This window comes from Sphaeramia orbicularis, chromosome 15, assembly GCF_902148855.1.
Source record: "Sphaeramia orbicularis chromosome 15, fSphaOr1.1, whole genome shotgun sequence".
Taxonomy (NCBI): domain Eukaryota; kingdom Metazoa; phylum Chordata; class Actinopteri; order Kurtiformes; family Apogonidae; genus Sphaeramia; species Sphaeramia orbicularis.
Genome location: NC_043971.1, coordinates 24,361,174 through 24,384,947, shown reverse-complemented (window position 1 = coordinate 24,384,947; position 23,774 = coordinate 24,361,174). Strand labels below are relative to the sequence as shown.

The 23,774-nt window shown below is 39.1% G+C and overlaps 1 protein-coding gene across 3 annotated transcripts in view; it reads left to right on the top strand.

Annotated features, from left to right (window-relative positions):
* Positions 1-23,774, top strand: part of macrod2 (mono-ADP ribosylhydrolase 2) — a 451,045-nt gene that overhangs the window by 387,104 nt on the left and 40,167 nt on the right. For all 3 annotated transcript variants that reach the window (XM_030156348.1, XM_030156347.1, XM_030156345.1), the window contains exon 9: positions 16,444-16,520. In XM_030156348.1, coding sequence (XP_030012208.1) covers positions 16,444-16,520 — 77 coding nt within the window. The remainder of the gene's footprint in view (positions 1-16,443; positions 16,521-23,774) is intronic.

The following is a 23,774-nucleotide window of genomic DNA, read 5'->3' as shown; positions in this document are numbered from 1 at the left end:
TCTATTTTAACTGTCTTGCATTTTGAAGGACGTTATGTAGAGTGTGCTGCTAAATTGGCAGGTAATGTATTTGTTCAAAAACACACAAGGAAATCACAGTGATGCCACTTGGGGTGTTTACTACACACGTGCAAAGGATAAATACAGTCTGTACTGTGAACAATTTGTTTGCCTCTGCTTTTCAGGGGCTCTCATCCTCTGGCAGTTTGACAGCTTCAGTGTGAAGCAAAAAAAAAGCTGATCCTGAGGGTCTAAAGTGTGGCCTTTCATTTTTAACCCTTTGTCCTCAGGGCTTCTTTCTGACTCGTTGTCAGAATTGTTCCATGTGGGTCTTAAGATGTACACTTCGGGAGAAAGCAGGTGTTTTACTGTTTTTTTGCTATTTCATTAATTATTTATTTAGCCAGAAAGGTCTGATTGAGATCTTTTCTGACAGAGAGTTCTCAAGATGGGCAGGGAAATCTCTTTCTAAGGCATTTATTTTATTTTATAAGGGGAAATGTACATTGTGTAATATGAGCACCTCATGTAAATGCACCAGATATAGCTATGGGCTCAATTTATACTATAATATACATACCAAAGCGTAATAGACAAACACAGAATATTAAGGGATTAAGGACTTGTTAAAATCAACATCACCGTTCTATAAAGCTGACGTTAGAATATTTTCAGCCTATTCCATTAATAAGGTGTTATGTAGTATGGATTCGTCTATTATTTCAAGTATAGGGTTTTGTGCAAAAGTTGATTTCAACATTAATTAATCTGCTGATTATTTTGAGGAGTTCAGAGCGGTGTCACAGTCTAATTGCACTGATTAAACACTCTTGGCCTTTACGGGCTCAGTTCAGTCTTTCAGATGACCCACTGCAGACATATCACAGACTGATTAAACTTTCAGTGGTTCCTGAATACCATTTTCACCTCTCAATGCTGCCAAGTGATAGGCTTCTTTTTCAGAGATCCCTCAAGCCAATCATGCCTAAAAAGCTTTTCAAAGTGCTGAGTGGAGGAGCACTTGAGTTTGAGGAAGGGTTATGTTCTTTGTGCAGCATGGTAGAACAGAGTGCTGTGGAGAGCCGTGATAAATATGGTTCCTTTAATACAATAGTTTTGTAGGTCACTATGTGTAGAAGAGAGGTGCACTCACTCAGCCGGCTGCTCCGGCATAGCCCGCGCCAACCCACAGACACGGGAACATGCAACCGTTTAAAGAGGGATTTGAAAAGGTCAAAGCACAGGCATGCAGAATGGTAATATAGGAGTACGCTTCCAGAGGTCTCAGGGTCAAGTGGGCTTTATCCTCTACGTTTCCTCATCCTGAAGGCATGGTTTATGGAGTATGTTAAAACTCAAGGATTTTTTGCCGTGGTTGCATGGCCATATGCATGCATGAAGAAGAAGATGAGGAAGAAGAAGACGAAAGACCATGTTTTGTTGTTTCACAGGCGCTGTGGCTGAAAGGCTTGGTCGACTTCACGTTATGGTTGGGCGATTAGGACGGTATATACATTGTGACAGTAGAAATGTGAGTAGCCGTTGAGATATTGACGCTGTTCCTACTACAGGATCTCACGTGATTTCGTAATCTCGCCAATCCAGCTGCTTAGCAAGGTAAAATAATTTGGACTGAAGGACTGTGAGTTGAACCTGAAGTTTTGTGATTCCAAGACATTTTTATGCTGTGTTTTGTTTAGAGTATTACTGTTCTCAATTTGAACCTTTGTCTTTAAGTGAGAGCTGTGAGTGGTCTTTATGTTAAGTTTTATCCCATTAGATGCATTGTTTTTGTTTGTATTAAATTTCCATGAAAATAATTAAATGTGTCAGTACAGCAGTACAGAAGTCTAGTCGTTTTATATCATTTCATACTTTTTTGCAGACACTGCCTTATTATCAAATATACTGGATATAAAATATGTGATATTGTGGTCATAAATATGCTGTGATAATAGATTTTGGTACTTTTGCCCACCACTACCACAGACTTATAAAATGTTTCCCTTTGGTTGATCATTTGTCATGTTTTGAAGAAAGAAGTCGGTCACCTTTTTCAGCCCCTCTGAGTCTGCAGGTCTGAGAGAAATGGAAAATCTCCACCTGGTCCTGGTTAGAGGTGTGGTTAAGAGTAGCTGACATGCAGCTGATCTTTCCAACATGCCAAACTGATGTTTTTCTTTATTCCCTCAACATCCCCATTCATGCTCCTGCTCCTTTTTCAGATCTCCTGCTATTTGAAGGAGCCTTTTGCAACATGAATTCAGATCTCACTGACTTATTTCACTGCAGTTTATGCTCTGGTTATTACCGATGGCTTTGGTGGTAGTAGGTTAGCACCTGCATCTTGATGAGGCAGGAAAGATTTCCTGAAGATGGAGTTGGCTAGGTCTCCGCAACATGACTGAGTGGGTGCTCTCCCTCTTTACTCCACAGTCCCGTGTGATATCACGGCATGCTTAGTGACTCTTCTTCCACGGATATAATTAGTCCCTCGGCACATCTTAACGGTCTGTATTTATCAGAAACATTAATTAGTACCTAGCCTGGATATATTACTTTGAAAATAGTGAATGTCCTTGTTTATTAAAGTATTAACAACAGGGGGGAAATACTCTCTCTTATTCCCTATATTAGTCACTTAGTGAGTCTGCTCATTCATCATACCCTCTGTGCAGTGCTTTCTTCTCCTACTTATCCTTGTTTGTCTTTTCCTAAGTGCACATATAAAGTGATGTCGTATTAGCATTATTAATTACAGCAGCTCTTGTCGCCGGTGTGCATCAGTGTCGTATTAACAAAGTGTCACTTGTCTCTTGTGGATAGTCACTAAGTTACGGGCTGGGAGATAACTGACTTGCTTGGTTTCAGTTAGGTTTAAGGAAGCGTTCCACCGACAGTGTAGAAAACCGTGTAAGAAATGGGGAGGTCATTGATTTTCTACGCAACAGCCAGGCTGAAACAGATAACTTTATTGATTTGAGAGTCCTTGGGACACTTGGTAGAAAGCTGTAGGAGGTCCAGAGTCTGGAAAACAGTGGGTGAAGCTGCAGCATATGACAGCTCATCACACATGACAGACTACCTCAGCACCTTGGGCTAATGTGGCTGCAGTGTCACCATAGAAGTATTGCTCTGGAACTGTGGGTTGGTGAAGAGGTTTTGTTTTCATTCTGATGTTGTTTTTCATTTCTTTTTAAATGATACCAATGTACCAAGGACACATGTGACTATAATACGATTCAGCCACTGGCTTCACTAATGCTTAAAGATGCAGTATTCTCTCAAAAATAAGACAAGCGGCTCATAAACATGATTGTTTATGGGGAAATAGTAATGGCATTCCATGACATTTGTTACATTTCAAGGATTTTCTGAGTTTATTGGAAAATGGTGAATGTAAAAAAGTTTTATTTGTTTACAATAAAAGTCTACAGATCAGTCTAAAGAACTGAAAAACTTCTGAAACTCCTGAAATGACGGACATTATGTTGAGTCACTGTTTGCTAATACTGTTGGGCTGCTTTCTCTCACCACATAACTACAACAGCTCATATCTCATTTTAGCCCAGAGATTAAGTCAACATGTCATTGGATAGTTTTGTATTTTTCAGATGTTTTTATTTGATCTGCTAACAAGTGAAACAGTTTGGTTTCTATTCCAGAGTGGAACTCAAGAGCTTTCTTTCACAAAGCATGCTAATTAGATCCACTTTAGCTTTTTCATTGTTACTCAAGAGATCTTCTGAATGATTTTTGTTGTTGTTGCGGTGGATTGAATTGAAAAGCACAGCGCTGCCTGGTTTAGAAGACGTCCAAATACAGAAGGGTGATGAATACAAACCAAACCACCATAAAGTGTTTTAGTTAGGTGTTGATCCACCAGCTTTAATGCGGCAGGGCATTGATTTGACAAGTTTTTGAACTCTCAGGAGGAATAAACACTATTCTTCTAAAAGATATTCCCTCATTTTGTGTTTTGATGATGGAAGTGGAGAGAGCTATCTCAGGCATCGCTCCAAAATCTCCAACAGATGTTCATTTTGTTTGAGAACTGTCAACTGTGAGAGCTATGATTCATATCATTTTCATACTAATCAAGCTCCTCAGTGTCCTGTGGAAGGCAGCAGTCGACATTACAAATTTATATACATACTATATTCTGCATTTCCAACTGAGCAGCTGTCAGAAGTATGCTGTCTTCTTGACCTTTCAGCAGATATTGAAATAAAGTGCAGAGTAGGCCAAATCAAAGAGAATTATATTCATTATTATATTCACAGAAGGGAGCACTTCCATCAAATATTTCCTTTAATTTGGCACCTATCTGATCAGTCAGACTGGATTCTGGTATCTGTAGTGTGAAAGACCTGAAAAGTCCATGTATGTGTTTTAAATAGCCTGTGGGAATGCAGCTCTAGCCCAAGGCAGTACAGCAAAAAAGGATAAAGATCCTGACGCTAATACAGATATATTACAGTCCTTCTCAGAGAAGTCATGAAAATCAAGGAGACTGTGAAGAACTACCCCCACCCGCTGCACACACACACACACACACACACACTTTAATGATGTGACTGAGCTCGACTGAAGATGACGACAAACTCTTGGCTTCATTTGGCTCCTTTACAGATTTAGTTATAGATCCTCCCTAAGAAGCTTTCTGTACATTGAACCCTGTGTTAACCTCATCCAAATTTTAGGTTATAAGGTTTAAGGATGTATTTTTCCCCATAGTCCCATCAAAAGAAAAAAGTACTTCTTTAAGTTGAATGGATTTTCTTTTTTAAGCAGTTACACCAGAGTGCCGATTTCCTTTGCTGCATTTAACAAAACATATGCAAAACTGTTCTCTCAGCTACACTTGTATAATTGCAAGTCTTCCTCCCACTCCAAAGCCTAATCCTGATTTAGATCATCTTTCTCATCTGACATTGTACCTCATCAACAGCAAAAGAGGGTAATCAGATTGTATTTAGATAAAACAAAGACACAACAAAGTAGATTGTAAATTAGGTGAGGCTGTGACACACCGAAGTATCAATGACAACTCAGTAATCGCTACTTAAATGCACCTGAATGAATGAATGAGGCTTTTATGTGTAAATAAGTCACATCATGTTGTTACCTGAAGATAATAATGACACTCGCTGATATGGAGCAGACAAAAAGACATAAGGAATAAATATTATGATAAGAAATAAGCCTTAAGCGGTCTTGTTATGGGAAAGAGATGCAGTATCCGATATCAGTGTGTATGCTGGAATAGCGTTTTGTATTTCAGATATACTTTAAATGAATTCCAGATATCCAGATGTTAAACCCAGATGAAAAACTAACCGTGACTTGATATACACTAACCTGTGCTTTGAAGGACTGGATCTCATATCACACAGCTGTTGGTCTTCAAAAAAAAGTCAACAGTCATTTGCAAACATATCCTTTAGTTGTGTAAACTGTACATGTATTCATGTATTGAGGCATTTACATGAAGAATATCTAATAAACCTCCCATCTCCAAGCAACACCTCCAGGCACATCCTATTACCCTGCTGCCAGGTACTGCAACACACAGGAACTAAAACCAGATAATTTGACCTTCACTTTAGCTTTTAAAGACTCCAGATTGTGCACTTTCTGTGAGAACTATTTATTTTACTTGCATTTTTTTTTATATTGCTCGGCTGAATTGAGTCTTAACCCATAAAGACCCAAATATCCACCATCGACCTAAACCATCTACTGATCTAAACTGTTTAATACCGGTTTGATCCACTAATCCTATCAATACATGTAAATAATTGGTGTAAAATACAGTTTATCCATATTTTCATGTTCATCAGATATGACCCATTTGGACGTTCAGAGGCTCCGTAATGAACGTGGAAACACCATCATCTTCTGTAAATTAATTCACCAGTAAAACCCATGGAGTTGGATCAATGACAGTAAATGGAGACACTTGGTTTATGTTCAGTTACTGATATATTTTACTGAAAAAGTCACTTTTTCTTCAGTTTCCTCTGTTTTTGATAAAATAATTCTCAATTTTAATCTGAGCTTTGATGAACATCTGCATGATCAGTGAATTAAAAATGGGAAAATACAAAATACAGAGGATACTTTAATAATAAATGGTGATAAATCACTTAAGAAAAAACAAATATAGAGAAAAACTATTTTGGAAGTCTACAAAAGTAGCACTAAGTCTTTATAGGTTAAACAGGTTGCAGTGTGTATACTGGTGGAAACATGTGTCTACTATTTTTTTTTGTCTGTATAAATGGTGAACATGTCTCTTTAATGTTTCTCTACCTTCACGGTAATCCTAATCCTCAAGCCCTTCAAAATCATTTCCCTTCTGCCAGTCTGTCACCATGAATAATTGCCCTGACACTCCTACGATTCATAGGAAGGAGAGGCTGTAAATTTGCTTGATTCTTCTGACAAAGTCCAGATCAGATCTTTATTCCACTTTGTAAGTTATGTCAAACAGCACCTCTGCTTCAGGCCTGCCTTTCTGTTTGATGTCGCCCACACAGCCATATGGTATGACTCTTAGGATCAGTTTTTTCTGTTTTCTATTTCCTGCTATTACACTCATCTTGTGTTGCACTCAGCAGCATGTAAATCTGTCTTAACCTCACAGTGGCTATCATAGCACCATAATGTGAAAAGCATCACATTTTTGTTTGAGCACATGAGTATTAATAGTTTAGTTGTACTTTTTTTTTCCCCCAGTGTTTAAATATTCTATATGATAACAACACTCCTAAAACTTAAACTCTTTGGTCAGACACAGTGGGGTTATTAATGTAATGAGGGAATATGCCTGCATACGGGTGACAAATGCCAGAAAGAAAGAACAATCTCCATCTCTGAATCTGCACTGAAATACTGAAAAATACATAACTAATTGTGTCGCCGTTTGGATTTGAAAGAAAAACAGACTTTAATGAACCTTCTCTTTGAGGATTTGTTTCAAGCACTAATACAGACAGTGGGTGAGCATAAAAAGAAAAAAATTAAATAATATATTTGTCTGAATATTGCCTTGGCATCTTGTGTAGACTCTTAAAAGTAACAAAGGGGTAATAGCTTTAGCTAGAAGAAGGTGTTTGTGAAGCAGAGTACTTTCTAATGAGTGTTCCTTCTGACCTTATGGCATTAAGCTCTACAGGAAAAAAAACATCATGTATGGGTAAAACCTCAGAGAACTGACAAAGTTATTAACATTTTCTGGTAGCGAGGGACAGCGCAGCCCACACACGCTCTCACTCATTTTGTCGAGTAATGACTGGGTTACACGGCTTGAGAGCATGGTTAATAAGAACACACAGGACAAAGACACGTTTGACTTTTGGCCGCTATAGCATGTCTGTATTCCTGAAAAACCCTGGACATATTTATCAGAAGACTTACAGGTCACTGGTGCTCTCTCCGTGGCTCTGTAGTCACATCCAGATTTGTGTGGAGTTCAGGATATTTAGCCATGAGGAGCTCTGATTGGATTCCCATTTGTCTGGCAGCTTTGTGTAATACTCAAACTGGAAAGGACCTGGCTGGACCACAGCACATATTTCCTCCCAGGAAACCCCCTCAAAACCAGTCAGGTCCAGACAGGGCAAACATGCAGCTGAATGGAGAAGCGGAATCTGCCAAACGAGCTCAGAGACACACAGACTACTCTAAATCCTGCATACACTGTAGGGAACCAACCAAATTGATTTATCTAAGAAACATGAGATATTCGTATTGTTTTATTTTCTTAGTGCACATCAATGGATTTCATTCGTCTGAAACAATGTTTTGCCTACAGTTTACCACAAGGGTTTGCCTTTATTGTATGACAAATGGTTTCTATCTGACAAGAAACAAACACTGTATAATGACTTCATCAGCCTGAGCTGGGACAAAACAGGTTCAGCTTAGAGGATGTCTATACCTGGCTGCACACACTAGCCTCTCTAATAGATACATAGCCCAGCTGTTATTGGCCTGCTCCCAGTCACTGAGCAGTTATTGACTAAATAGAAACAGGAAAAATGAAAATGTTAGCGGATTTGACAACCAAGCAGGGTAACCCCTGCATGATCCTGGAAAGCAGATGAGCAGACACAGAGCCTGACACATCCATACAATACTCCAATCCTTCAACTTGACATGCAATACAACCTATCGGTGGTCAATATGGGGATTGGGAGTAAAGCTAAGGTGTCAGAGGTCACTCATGACTCTGACAAAGCTCAACAGGAGGGGTGAACTCAACGCAAGCAGAAATCCATTTAATTCAATGGTTCGCTTTGCTTCTGGTTTGTTTTGTAGATATAGAATAAAACAAGCTTTAAAGAAATTCAGTTTCTGAGGAGTTTTCTTCTCGATGTAGACAGATTTCATGCTTCTGTGATTAATTAGAGCCTTCAGTAACTCTGTAATTGAGTATATGGCACCTGATACAGTAGAGAGAAGAGAGCTATTTCAGTGATAAATATAGACAACACCACTGATCTAAACATGGTACTTCCTGACACAACCTTTTTTTCTCAGACATAATTATTTCAGTTCATATTCCTCTCAGATTTTTTTTTTCTTACCACAGTAAAAGAACCGATGAGTTCTGTCTTAATGGAGAGGTAAGAGTTGGCCTTTGTAGTAGCTACTTTCTTAGATGAACTGGCATTTAAGATCATGACCTCAAATTTAACCACAGCCGTTACCCTCAACAGGGCTCTTTACCCTACACTTAACTATTAATTTCGAGCTACATGAGAGGCAAATAAATCTCTCAACTTGATTGTGCACATAATTGCTTGGTGATTTCATTCTGACTGATGTACTATTACTTCTGCCAAGTATGTTATGTGATCACTTCTGTCTTGAAGAATCATAATTTGTGACATGTTTGTAGTTTGAAAATATTGCGGTATGAGAAGTAGAGTAGATTTCTGGTATTGTCAGAGGTCTGCGCTCTCTGAGTGCCCTCCTTGTTTCAGTTCTTTTTTTTTATAAATCAGTAACACATGAACTGGAATAAATTCACAGTTAGAGAAAGTGTGGAACCTCTGAGCGGAGCTGCTACTTTGTTCTACAGTCACTAACAGAGCTGTTAAAAGATTTGCTAAATAAGCTTAGTATTTAAAATGTTTTCATGCTGGTCACAGATTAAAGAATGGCATGGATGACTTACAATTCTTTCATTTATGCACCACAGAAAGATTTGGACCACACGGGTTTATACATGTATAGAAAGCCCCTTCCACACTCCTCTTCTGTCTAATCAGTGGAGGCTGTTATAGGCCAGTGACTGTCCAGAGGTCAGATCATTACTAATGCGACCATGTATCATAGATACAGCCCTCATATTAGTCCTTCTCTCATCATTCCCCTCTGACCTGGTCCACAGCTGCACTACCTCTCATCTTTATGATGTGAAAATGGCCCAATCCTTCTCCTTCACACTCACACTGCTCCCCATAGACTTGGCACAAGCATTCCATCATTATAATTATTTGACAATCCATATTAATTGACAAATTTGTCAGAGGAGTCTATTGCGTCATTGGCTACCTGTCTAAAAGATGCTGCGTGATTCTGAATCTGAAATCCCTGATGACACTGGTGGTCCTTACATTTCCCATGAGGTCCTATAAAGTCTCCAGGACACTTAAAACTGGTGTTGCTAGTGGAAATGGCTTTTCATTACTGTCACCAGGAATGCACCATTTAACATTCAGTTGCACTCAAGTTGTCAGTTCTGTTGTTCTGTTCTGTGGGTGGTTATTGACATTTTCGTTCACTCTGTTGGGGCAGACCTCATCATAGTTAAACAGCTACATTAGAATATCTTCAGCCATTGTGTCTCGTGTTATTACCGGCAGAGTGTCCAGAAGAATTTGAAATTCATAAATGCTGCCCTCTGCTTTCAGAAAAACTAAATATGAAAATAATAGAAACTAAAATGTGAGAAATGGTTTGTGCATTTTTGCTGCCTGTCTTTTCTTTAAATCAGATAGTAAAGTGTATCTGCTGCTGGCAGCGGGAGCTGGCAGGATCTGCTCAAAGCCTGTGAAAGTCAAATGCTGTCTCTTTCAGTTTGAGAGAACAATTTTTGAAAATATGAGCTAAAATGCTAGATGCCTCAAGCATGCTGTACTCTAATTCTTGTCTACAGTGCCATGCAGCAATGAAGTCAGAATAATACAGAGGGAACTATTTGTTCAGCTTTAATGTGTAAAAAATGTGGAGGCACACATTATTTGTTGAATTAACATACAAATTGCTGATATATTATCTTATGGATTTTTTCCAAATCTAACAAGACAGCATTTTCCTGTTGAAATGTTAAATACTCACACTGCTTATGGCCTTGGAAGCAATATGATGATATTTTAAACAGATGAAATAACTAAGCAGTTATTATCATTACTATTTAGTCACACTGTGCTGAGCACTCATGCATAATTGTGTACATAAGCATTTATCAAAGTCTATAGTGTGTTTAGCAATATTATGCAGACTCCATCGACTGTCCTATTGCCCTTATCATGATATAGTGGGTATCTAATGTTGACTGTCTTTGGATGTAAGATTTCAGCTCAGCACTTTCTTTCAGGTTTAGTCATAACTGTGCCTTCTCAAAGCTCGGTGTCAGGCTTATCGTTTGATGTATGGATGGAGGCGTTTTGTTCAAAGGGATAACCTTTTCTGGGCACTTCTTTGAAATGATAATTCACCAGCTTGCTGCAGGTGGAGCTGCAGCCCTCTTGGCAGACAGGGTCAATCAAAGTCAAATGGAAGAGCAGCTCACAGCTTCACCTGTATAGCTGCTGCCCATGCTTGGCTGCTGCTGTCAGCCCTGCCACCAACATAATCTCTACCTCTGATAAAGAGAGTGGACACAGGGGTTGTCACATTGACGAGCACATTTTAAGCAGCAGTGTGTGGACTGAGGAGCTGTGCTGTCAGGGTTATGAATGATCTAGAAATGTTTATGTACATTTGAGTGTTGACACAGCTCTGGCTATAGTTTCCTGTCAAGCACAAGCTCAGTTTTAGCTTGCTTTTCTACACTGTGCAGGCTCTGTGTAGCAGTGGTGAGGGGGACGCAGGTGTGTGTAATTACATCTGTAATAAGGCCTGGATATGGTCCACCTGCCTCAAAGTGAACCCTCTATCCAATTCAATGCTGCAGACAACAAAGAAGACGAATGCTTGCTGATTATGGCTTTGATGCAGCTAGAAGGCTGTGTTTTATGGGGAGATATTTCTGGCTCAGGAATAATTTGCTGGAATTATTCAATCTATCTCAAACAATGACATGTACTATCAGTGTTTGATCACACACACAACACTCATATATGCTGTATGTCATGTCAGGGATGAATAAACCATAAACAAAACATAACACAATTTATAGTTACACTGTGTACTTGAATGTATGATATATACACTTCATTATGTGTAGTCATTGACTGATTGTTGGCCTGCCCAGATTCCTCTCCACCCAGTGCATGCTGGTGCCTGCTCACTGTGACCTTGAACAAAAGCAAATAAAGGGAATGAACGAATTATTTCAGGCAGTGTTAATATTGCATATCAGTCTCCTGTCGCAGTTGTCCATCTGGATACAACCATTCAGGATTCTGCATCAGCCGATGCCTCAGTAACGAGGCAGCACAAGACACATAGACACAGATCTCCCTTGGGTTCGGGCTCCAGCTGGAGCAGACATGCTAGGGCAACCTGTCCCTATTATTGTTTGTGACAGAATCAAGAAGGAAATGCAAGTAGCGAAAGTGTGTGCGTTATGCCTGCACGTCAGATTCTGCTGGCAGTGCCCCCAATGTAATTATGGGCATGGAGTTCTGCCCAGCTATGACAGCTCATCTGTTAGCCAGCCAGTAGGTGCTCTGGTGAGTCCTGCACCAGGATGATGAGCCACGGATACACACAAAATTAAAAATCACAGACAAGATTTCATGAAAAAAGACTGTAGAGTAAGGTAAGCACATAAATACCGTGGACATGCACCTGCTGCAGACAAACTGAGCCAGACACACCCAGATCTTGTTTTCTTCATGTGCCATGCAAATGAGTTACAAGGGCGTAGGTTGAACCCTTGACATTTTCATTTTAATTAGTCTCATCCTATCAATATTCAGAATTCATTAACACGGAGTCATTGGTTTGAATTGATTAGGGTAGATGAACACAGTACCCTGCAGAGGATTTAAATGAAATAATTGAATGAGATCTTTAACCTGGATCATTAAATATTTGCTATACTATACATTAGAGTTGACAAATACCTTCTACACCTATAAATTAATGACTTGCAGTTTAATTCTGTTCTTACTGCAATGTTTTCAACTCAAAAAAACCTCAGTTTTCTCTCAGGATTTCATATTTTCACATACAGGGGTAATGATGAAAAATAATTTTAAAAAATACTAACGATAAGGATTCTTTGCCTTAATTTTTCTGTGCATTACATTCAAAAGTAATGCACAGTTTATGATAATACTGTATATTCTGTACTTTTTGATGCAGAAATATATATATATATTATATATATACACACCACACACATATATAATTTTTTCCGAGAAAAGCCTTTCGCACTGTTGAAATCTCAGCTTTTCCCCAGTGGGTCTAGGTTTTCAGCAGACGTCGACAGCAGCAGGTTCAGACAGCTACAAAGTCTCAGATGTTACTGTGCAGAACACGTTTCTGTCACGATGACCATCCTGTCCATATGCAACCAGGGGACCCAACCATATTGTGCTCACCCTTTGGCAAAGGCCCTCCAATCAGGGATGAGTAATGACTAGACAGGCTAGCATGCAGTGATCCCAGCTTTCTAATTAGTCTTCCATTAACTTTTTCAACCTTGATGACTACAGGGTGCACGTTCAACACATACAGTACACACACACACACTCATACACACGCGCATAACAGCTCAGACCAGAATACAGTTTTTTCTCCAACATAGAAAATCCAAAACACAATATTAATGAACGTTTCCCAGTCTCATTTAAATCCTACTATAGACAACTACTACTACTACTACTACTATTACTACTACTGCTATTTAGTATCATGTCTACCCAAAAGGTAGCAATCTAAAATATATTAAAAACACATTTACATATACTAATATTATTCTAATATTAGTTACATTATTACAGTATTCCAAATATTTTTTTAATCTCACTTTTTTTCATTTTCAGCTCTGTTGTACAAAAACTAACCAACCAACAGTTACAGGACTGAGTTAGAGATCTCTCCCCCAACACATACATCAGGTTTTTGGGTCATATGAAAGTATCATAATATAAATTTCTCAAAAGGAATGCTTAAGAAATGAATGGAGGCTGTGATTACATTAGTGCTTATATGGTCATTAATGGGCCGGGAACTAATTCACTGCAAAAGTCTGTTTTATTCAGGTCGTTGCAACTCTGGAATAATTTGTCAAAAAGGCTGAGGGACTCAATTTACATGTATTTAAAAGAACACTAAAATCTATGGTTTACCATATGTGAAAGTTCTACTTACTGGATGTGTTAACTGTTATTTATTGCTACTGCATTGTCATTGCATTTATTGCGAATGATGTATCAATTTTGATGTCTTTTAACTGGGACCCCAGGAAGACAAGCAACCACTACGGTGGAAGCTAATGGGGATCCCCAGTAAACAATAAACAGTTACATGGTGGAACAAGTCTGCCATAAATGGAAATCTATTATATTAAAAGCCAACCAAAAACTGTTTAATAAAAATCTGTCACTATAGTGTGGAGCCTGTGCACATATTACTTCAAGTAGGTAAGCTGCATGGTGGGGGTCGCAGGTGGAACTAGTCCACACGAGCAGTGAGCCGCATAACAATGCAAATAACTGAGAAGCTAAAAACTTTTTTGATGTTCCAGTGAACAACTTCTCACTGAAAACAATGGGTGTCGTAAACCATTCTAATAATACATCCATGACTTTGACACAGAGAAACAAAGTGGCTTCAGTTCTCCATATTTTGACATGACAAACACTACATTAGACACTTTCTTGTTTATCCACGTCCCAGACCCGGATAAGCAGAAGAATGGATAGTGTGGTGGGAAGATGGATAGATGGCTGAATTTACATTAGTTGTTATGACTGTAACATATTGACTTCCCAGAGGGACTGGTGAGGGCAGTATTGATAGGAATATACATGGCTGCATATAAACAGGTATGTTAGGAAAATATTGTTTTTCTTTACCTATTTGAACAGATTAGTAGAAATTGTGTTGGGTTTTTTTGTAGATAGAGCAAAAAGTCATTGATAGTATTCTTATGTCTTCCTGTCATTCAGTGTTGTATGAAGCGTATATGCATCAGTCAGGTGTTCAAAGTGGTGCTTTTCTTCTGTAAACAAACAATATGTATGCAGCAGATAAGCCATCTCTAGTGAAGAAGATGCTATAAGTACACACTAGTAGATTCTACTTTCACAAAGAAAAGCCACAGATCACCTTCTCTGTTGTACTTCATTTATTTTATCCTATGACCATCATTGTTTGTTTGGATACAGACAGAATGTCAGCTCTCTACACTGATTCTTCTTTTTTCATTCAGCATGCTGGTCTGGATGATGTCTGTCAAAGATCATATGATGTGTTCTCATCTGTAGAATGAAAGAAGTTGCACAAGCTCTCTGCAGAATATGAACATGCTCTAACAGAAACATGACAAAGTGATTGACAGAGAGAAAGAACAAGGAAAAGCTCATATGAATATGAGTGCTAAGATTTTCCATTTGGTTTTGTTTGAGTTCTAGTAGACATGCCCCTCAGAGTAATATGTCTCCTTTCCTTTATCGCATCTAACATATGAGAAATGTAATCAACACCGGTGGTGTTTGTGCTTGTGCATTTGTGTATCTTGGCCATTCTCTATGTTCGATGCAGGGCATAATTTATGATTCATCCTGTTTCACAGCGGACAGTCAGTTTTAGAACGGAGAGCCATAAAAGAGTAATGGAGATTCCTGGGGAGCTGCTGTACTGTGGCCCTCTAGAGCACAGTGGTGTGCACTATCTTGGCGTTATTATCACTTTTCACGCAATCTGTTTGTCAGCGAGCCCATGTCTTCAAGGAGACTTAAAGCTTTCTTTTATTTTCTGTCGGGGTTGAGGGGTTTGAGAGAGTGAGCCTACATTTTATGAACAAAGCCCCCCCAAGATATCTAGCTAATAAAATGTTACCATCCTAGTTTCAGCTCCTAGCATTTACTCCAAGCGCAGATCATAAACTATTAATAGATATATGTCTGTATGAAAACCAGAAGGGTGCCTCTTTGAATGGGTAATCCTTGGTTTGGGTAGGGTCAGGGATGGGTCTAAAGCTAGTGAGCTCCCTTTATTCGACCATAACATCACTATCCTACATGGAGGAGAATGGGGAGGGGGGGGTGGACAGCTACCATTATGGCTGTTGTGTAAAATTGCCATTATTCAGTCAAGCGATTATCTGCTGCCGTGGTGAGTAATGCATCTCTGTGACTGTGGCTGATGCTCGCACATCTGACGCTTCATGGAGAAAGGTGAAAGTGAAGGAGCTGACCTCTTTCTGTGCAATCTCTCTGTAAACCGATTAGTGTGTGACTCCTTTTAGAGACTTTATCACAGGTAGTGGATGGCTTCTTATGCAGTGCTTCTGTTTACAGCGTATCACAACACAAAAATAATAAAAATTCATTTCATTTTGATTTGCTGTATTTATTTAATTCTTATTTAAACCGACAAAATGTTAATACATCATTTACTTGTACAATTATTCGGCACATATCCAGAGGACTATATTATTATCCTCTTGTGCATCAGGCAAAATCACTGCAGTATTAGAAAGGCATTTAATTCCCACAGGACAAAAAAGAAAATGGTTATGGTTAACTATGCTGATAAATAGATTTAGGTTCTGTTTTACTCTACAGTATATTATGTGCAACTTTTAAACTCTTGTTACGTTCCAGAGCTGCTGGTGAATTTTTTTCTTCCTTACTGTTTGTTATTTTAAAACACACTCACAAGAAGCATGTTTTTATTTTGTACATACAATATAATGTTGTAGTTTCATCGTTTCATCCCTGTCTTTGCAGTAACTGAGGTGTTGTACTCTGCTCGAGCCATTGTACCAGTTCAGTCATGCTTATTCTGATGTAATGTTGAGTAATACGCTAAAAGCAAAGAGGTTGGTGGTGGTCCTTATTGTTAGGGTGACTAATTAGATTTCTCAATGACTTTGATTATTTCCTGCTGATGTACACTGCTGTCATCAGATGTTTATTTGTCCTGTTTTTTTCTTTTCTTTTTTTCTCTTGTGTTATTCACCAAAGAGACCTCTCAGAAACAGGATATACACTAATAGTGTTTTCATCTCTCTCTCTTCCTGTGCAGATCACACGGTCATATTCTGCGTCTTCCTTGAGACAGATTTTGCCATCTACAAAAAGAAAATGTCTGTCATTTTCAAGGTATGTGTGTTTTTCTTCCAGTTCACTCAGCTGCATATCATTAATATCATATGGTTACATTTCCTTTGTCAGCTGTAGTTGTCAAAAATTGAAACCCAATGAACTGTTGACTGATTAACATCCTATGCAATCCAAAAAGTTGTATTTGTAGCATGTTGCCTACTTATGTGACCATCTGAGTTGGTCTATACAGCTTTATTTCATTGTGTAACATTTGCAATAGGAGATACATTGCCATTGAAGCAGGAGAACGAGAACCTGTCAGACTTTGCTGATGGCCGTTTGGGAGATTGATGTGAGAATTTATGCAGACAATTGGTAACACAAGTGTCAGGTTCTCTATGGATTACTTTAATAGGATTAGAATCGTTAGACTGCTTGTCAGTGAAACAGAAAGCTGATATTTTACATAACTGTTGATATTCTGATGAGACTTTAATGTTAGATTTGATTGACTGTAATAATAGTCCTCAGCAATGAATGTGTTTGCAAAAAGTAAAAATTCAGGGATGCATAGCAACTGCTCATCATCCTTGGTTACCATGCTTCAATTCTGGTATGTGCAATAAACAAACATCCATTATCTTCCATACTCCCACTCTCTTCTCTCCCTCTCTCTCTCCCTCAATTCCCTCCCCTCTTTCACACCATCATCTTTTTTTCGGAGGCCGGGAGCAGTCACCAGCTCTGATGGGGGCTCCACGGAGGATTGCGTTGAATAGCTGGGGAGCTGAAAGAGGCTGGCTGGCTTCACCAGCATTGCATTACCTCCCATTTACCTCACTTTTCCATCCCCACCTCCCCAACGGAATACCGGCTCTCAGGCCTTCATCTTGCTGCTCCCAGATGGAGAGTGTTTTGTTCCCCCTGCGCTCCCGTCATCTGTCCTGCTCCCCGCCCAGGCTCTTCCCTGAAAGATTACATTCTGGGGAGAGACCATAATTATATTGCCTGCCCCCATGCACCCAGCACCCGTCTCATCATATTAGTGCTCTGAGATGAGAATCTGGAGCTGTTGTTCTCCAGTTATCACTCTCGCCATTTACAAGTGCTGTCAGTGGATAAATGCCCTATATCTCTCCATGACAGGGAAAAGGGAGGAAACAAAACAACAGACTCTGTGCATGTCATAAAGCCGACTCGGAAAAGTTCGAAGAGCTGCATTATGAAACAATTACCATAAAAATTTGTGTTGACCAACATGCATTGAGTTGTTAATGAGGATGTCAGAGGTCAATCTGATTAAATACGGGGTTGTTCCAGAAGGTTATTAAAGCACATATTGTGATGCCGGCACCAGTACTTTTCTGCATCACCGTGTCATGCTGTCGTCTGCCTTTTGACCTGCGGGGTCTGGGCCACCGTTATCACTGCTTTCACATGTGGGTGGGGGAAGATATTAACTCCATTATAAGCCAAGCTGCTAAGTCAGTGTAACAGTCCCACTCAGGGTCGGTGCTTAAACTGACGCAGATTACTTTTTATATCCTGTTGGCGTACACCTGCACTATTCCTTCTCCTCACGTTTCCTGTGGGATTTAAAAAAAAAAATATTAGAATCTGAAAGAAAATAATCTGTATTTTAAGCCCTAATATGTCTTAAAGACTATTTTCAATGGCCAACAAGTTATTTGGATTGTGAAATATCGGTAGCATTTGCCTTGGTATGTAATTGGTGGTCAGTGTGCCCCATGATCAAACATTTACCACGAGAAGTCAATTTATTTACATACACAGGCTTTGAGGACAAAATTGTAGAGCACAGCCCCACCCTGAATGTTTTGTCATCACTGTCATCATGCAAGAACAGAATTCTAGGAGGATTGGTACAAACACAGCAAAAGACATGTGGTGACACTTACACTGTTATATATATATCTAAATGCATAGACTTTGGAGGATTATTTCACATAATCAGCTTTTGTGGCTCAAAAACCTCCCATTTCATTTCAAGGTAAATACAGTATATCATCAGGATTAAAGATTTTCATGTAAATGTATGTTTTTTATTGTGATTGAAAATGAAACTCTTTCATTCATTACACAAGCTTCCAAACTGCTGCCACTTGTCTTTAAAAAGATAACAAAGGCTATAAATGTACATTACTGTTACTAGTGGCATTGTACCCATGGCGCCATTGTACGATAGCACGAGAGGCTAAAATCGCCCAGCATACCTCACAACATTTGAATACGGACATAAAATTGTGCTAGTAGATAGTTAGGTAATGTTTTATATTCATTTTGGCGAGTTTGGCAGCGATCGGGCCTGTGAAACGCTGAGGAAAATCCATACAAACACCTTGTGTGCTGCAACATCGATCGGACAGACACAGAGCGTGCATTATTAGTAGGATTATTACTGATATTGTTATCACTGAGATTATTATTACCTACAGTGTGACTGTACCTTACCTGCTTCAAAAAGAGGTCCTTTAAAGGGGTCATATTTTGCTCAACCCACTTTTGTTAGTCTTTGGTACATTTATTTGTGTATTTGGACCCTAGTTCAAAAAGTTTGAATTTCAAACCTCCAGGTGCTGCAAAGCTATCTTTATATTCATTCCAGCAAAAATCGAATGGATTTCTACGTACAACCCATTTTAATTCCTGCTTCATTTGTTACGTTTTATAACTATACTGAACAAAAATATAAATGCACGACTTTTGTTTTTGCTCCCATTTGTCATGAGCTGAACTCAAAGATCTAAAACTTTTTCTGTGTACACACAAGGTTTATTTCTCTCAAATATTGCTCACAAATGTGTCTAAATTTGTGTTAGTGAACACTTCTTCTTTGCTGAGATAATCCATCCACCTCACAGGTGTGGCATATCAAGATGCTGATTAGACAGCATGATTTTTGCACAGGTATGCCTTAGGCTGGCCACAATAAAAAGCCACTCTAAAATGTGCAGTTTTATCACACAGCACAATACCACAGATGTCACAAGTTTTGAGGGAATATGCAATTGGCATGCTGACTTCAGGAATCCTCACCAGAGCTTTTGCCTGTGAATCGAATGTTCATTTCTCTGCCATAAGCCATCTCCAAAGGTGTTTCAGAGAATTCATGAAGAAGACTGTGCGAGGAAAATGGTGGTCACACCAAATACTGACTGGTTTTCTGACCCCCCTGGACCACCCAATACAGTAAAAGTGCACATTTTAGAGTGGCCTTTTATTGTGGCCAGCCTAAGTCACACCTGTGCAATAATCCTGCTGTCTAATCAGCATCTTGATATGCCACACTTGTGAAGTGGATGGATTATCTCAGCAAAGGACAAAGGAGAAGTGCTCACTAACACAGATTTAGACAAATTTATGAACAACATTTGAGAGAAATAGGCCTTTTGTGTACATAGAAAAAGTTTTAGATCTTTCAGTTCAGCTCATGAAAAATGGGAGCAAAAACAAAAGTCGTGCATTTATATTTTTGTTCAGTGTAGTTACGTCAAGACATTTGCACATATTTGCACAAGTACACCATAATTGTTTGTCAGCAGCAGTAGTTGCAGTAAAAACTGAAAATATGTCCAAACTTCAAGCCAATTACCTAAAATGTTCAGTTGTTGGTTGTATTAACGACCAAAAGGGGCTGAACAGGACAGAGCAGCACGGTCACCAACCAGGAGGGGTGGGGTGTGAAGTGGCTCATTTGGATATAAAGGGCCAGCGCTCAGCGTGTCATTACTCAGAAATAGGGTTGAAGATGGACTTGTGGAGTTTAATCAATGAAGAATTCAGACCCAAGCATAGCATTTACAGTTGATGTAAACCACATGGAAATGTTTCAAAAGGCATAATTCCATTTAAAAAAGCAAAATATCACTTCTTTAACTCTGATTATCCGTAGCATTATCCATTTATTGGTCTGAAATGAAAGAGGGAACAAATATTCTAATTAAATCTGCACAAACTTCCATGAGGGAGATATATCTATATTTGAAATCACTATAAACCTCACCTAAGATATGAACCTGACGATGACTAACTGAGGATAGTGACAATTTCTTTCATGACTTTACCTGCAGATATGTAACTGAATTCAGTGTTTTGCAAACTCTGTCTGTAATAGTGAATGTAGTAATTATCATCTCAATGTCATTAACATTTACAAAGCTCTCCTGTACCAACATTAAATATAAAGCTTTGATCTCACAAGTCATGATAAGTAAGTCTGGAAGCTACAAACAGTCCTAGTCATTTTAGGTTCTACTAAATGTCTTGCAGTTCAAAAAAACTGTTTACTTTTCTCAAATATATGTGGAAGAAATTACAATTTCCACACATTTCAGACGGCGGTTGATGCCCTACTAACCTTTTCAATGTCCCATTTAGTTGTACAATTCTGTGTGATCTATAAACCTTAATTTGGAACTGCTGAAGTATGTTCTGGTGTCCTTGAACATTTTTTATTCAATTTAAAAATTTAGACTATTATATTATACTCACATACTTATATAATATACTTATGAATATTTTCTCAGTGGTTTTTTTTGGTATAAAAACATCTCTAAGTGACTGAAAATGTACTGAGCCATGACTCCAAAACCATGTACCAAACAGAGCCATGGATTTTGTGTATCATTACACCCCGTCGTAGCTGCAGGTTCAATGAGATCTGGCTAGAGAACAGCGCATTTAGTGCTGAGTTGAATCCTGTAGTTATTTGAAAGCTGCTGCAAAAAACACTCACGTGTACTTTTTTGGAAGTGAGGATGTGAAACGGGTCTTAAATTGCATTCGTAATAGACTCAAAAGTCCTAAATTTCACTTGTTTAAAACCTCATAGATCTAATACATGTTCAGAGTTTTCACCACACTTCATATTGTATGTAACAGCTCTTAAAAGATGTTTGAAAAGAAGGATTTCATAGATGATGTAATTACAGACTATAGGCTGCACCGAGACAGTGATTTAACAGGAAAAAAAATGCTGATTGGTGTGATTGCACCATGTAGGGAATACATAACCCCATAGCGTGAAAAGACGTGCATTTAGTCTGTGCAGAATGGCAGTAGTGTATCCAAGGCTGTGAATTAGCACTGCAGGTGTGCTTGAGCGCTTTCAGAACATCTCATCATCCTCACGGCTAGAGTCAGACAGTCACCTAGATCTTGCAGCAACACTGAAAGCATCACACAGCGGCCTGAGAACATTCACCTCTCTGTATCCTGCAGCATCCTTGGTCGCTTTCGATTTCACATCGACCCCTTCAATGCTCTCTCCGTCTCCCTCTTGCTCCTTCTCACTTACAACTCCTCGTCTCCATGCCACTTGCCCAGTATCTCATCCTTGCACCTTCTATCATTCTTCCTCATTATATCAAGGAGGAGCTTCTCCACTGCCTCCTCTATCAGCAAGCTGTTATGGAGCTGTTGAGAATAGTGGCCTTGATCTTTCTGTAATTTGTATTTGTGTGTGTGGTTGTGTGTAAGTAAAACTCGGGATCTTCACTGTGACATCAGTTTCAAGCATGTCTCGAGCTGAGAGCAGGCACAATAGATTTTTTTTTATTGAAGTCTTACTATTCTCATTTTTCATTGTATAGCTGCTTTCCTCATATTCAAGCAATCTGTCAAGTGACAATGACTGGAGCAGGAACGTGTAAACAGGACATTTGCATACAGGAAATTGCTTTATTACAATGTGCATTCTCACAAGCTGTCACTACGAGAGAGCCGAAATATGGTTACATCTCTGCAGAAGGAGGGAACTGAAAAATAGCCTGCACCAAAAACAGAAGTCGTACACACCTACATACAAGCACACACACACGTAAAACAGGAGGTAGATGCAATATGTGCCCAGTGTTCAAACAGGCTAAATAGAGGAGCAGCTGTTTGATGAGTAATGATGGAGTTCTCACAGACAAAGGCCTTAAAGCTCATGCAGCACTTCAGCCCTTTAGAGTCAGACATTTTGTAATAGAAGCCTCTTGAAAACACAAATACCAGAGTATGCGAACAGACTAATAAGCAGAAACACAGAAACTACACATAAAGCTTTATCTCTCTGGTACCATTTGCTATTCCATTAACCACCAGACCAACTGTGCTCATAAGCAGTAATATAATGAACTATTCATTATGAGCAAAAGCTGTAAACTCTACACATCTCAAAGGTGCTGTGACAGTCCCAGATTTCAGCCAAGATGGCAAGTAGTGCTGCAACATTTCAAAGAACATTCACCTCACAAACAGAAAACAGAGGATTTCTGTCGTTGGGTTTTTAGAAAATTGAATCTCTAAGTAAAACCATTAATATATACACGGCTTAATCAATGCAATTAATCATATGACATGATTCCATTAGGTATTCAGATTAGTTCATAGATCATGATTGACCACATGCTTGCCTTGGCACGTATTATTTTCAAGCATGGGAGCAGTCAGGCAGCTGTGGTTGCAGAGAGTAAAAGCATGTTGGAATTGATTCTGGGTACACTCCTCAACTAATATGATCCGGGTGGCTGCCCACAAGCTGGGCTCCATCTCTTCTTCTCCTCAATCAGCCACAGTGCTGACAATATTAACACAGCCCACAGATCTGCAGGGGCTGCTGCACACTCTCCAACTGTTTCACTGACTTTCCAATTGACATTTATTTACATGGCTTTTAATATAGTGCATATTCACAACCTCACAAGCTACACAGGGACCCCCGATGTCCATAACAGAACCCCCACCTCACCCCAGCTCCCCTGTTGCTTTTGAAGAAGTAAAGCTGTGATATGCACACACTCATATCACACACATGTAATTTGTTGACAGAGGATATGAAGGGCTACAGGAACCCTGTGAGGGGTGAAAATGAAGTCTGTTTCGGTTGCATGAGGCAATCCTTCGGGGCAGGGAAATGAGGAGACCACGGTGTGTTAGTGATGTGATTGCCAAAACTGGCACATTGGTTCAGAGTCTCTGTCAGCCAAGGGATGATACAAGGATTCATTTTTAGCTCATCATATGTGAAAATGTTTGCATGTTGTGCATAAATTGCTGATAAGTAGAGAGTAAAAAAGAAAAAAAAACTCCTGCTATGACTGACCACTTGGTTTGACATGTACGGGATGTGCACAGAATTTATTTATTTTTTAAATCTTAGCTTTAAAATGTAATGAAAATGTACTGATGATTGGCTGATCTTTATAGATATAATGGCAATGATTATTACATGGGTTTACTGAACTCTTACGATTGTCCACTGAAGGAATCTTCCTGTCTGGTATTTCTGTATAGCAAAGCTAGGCT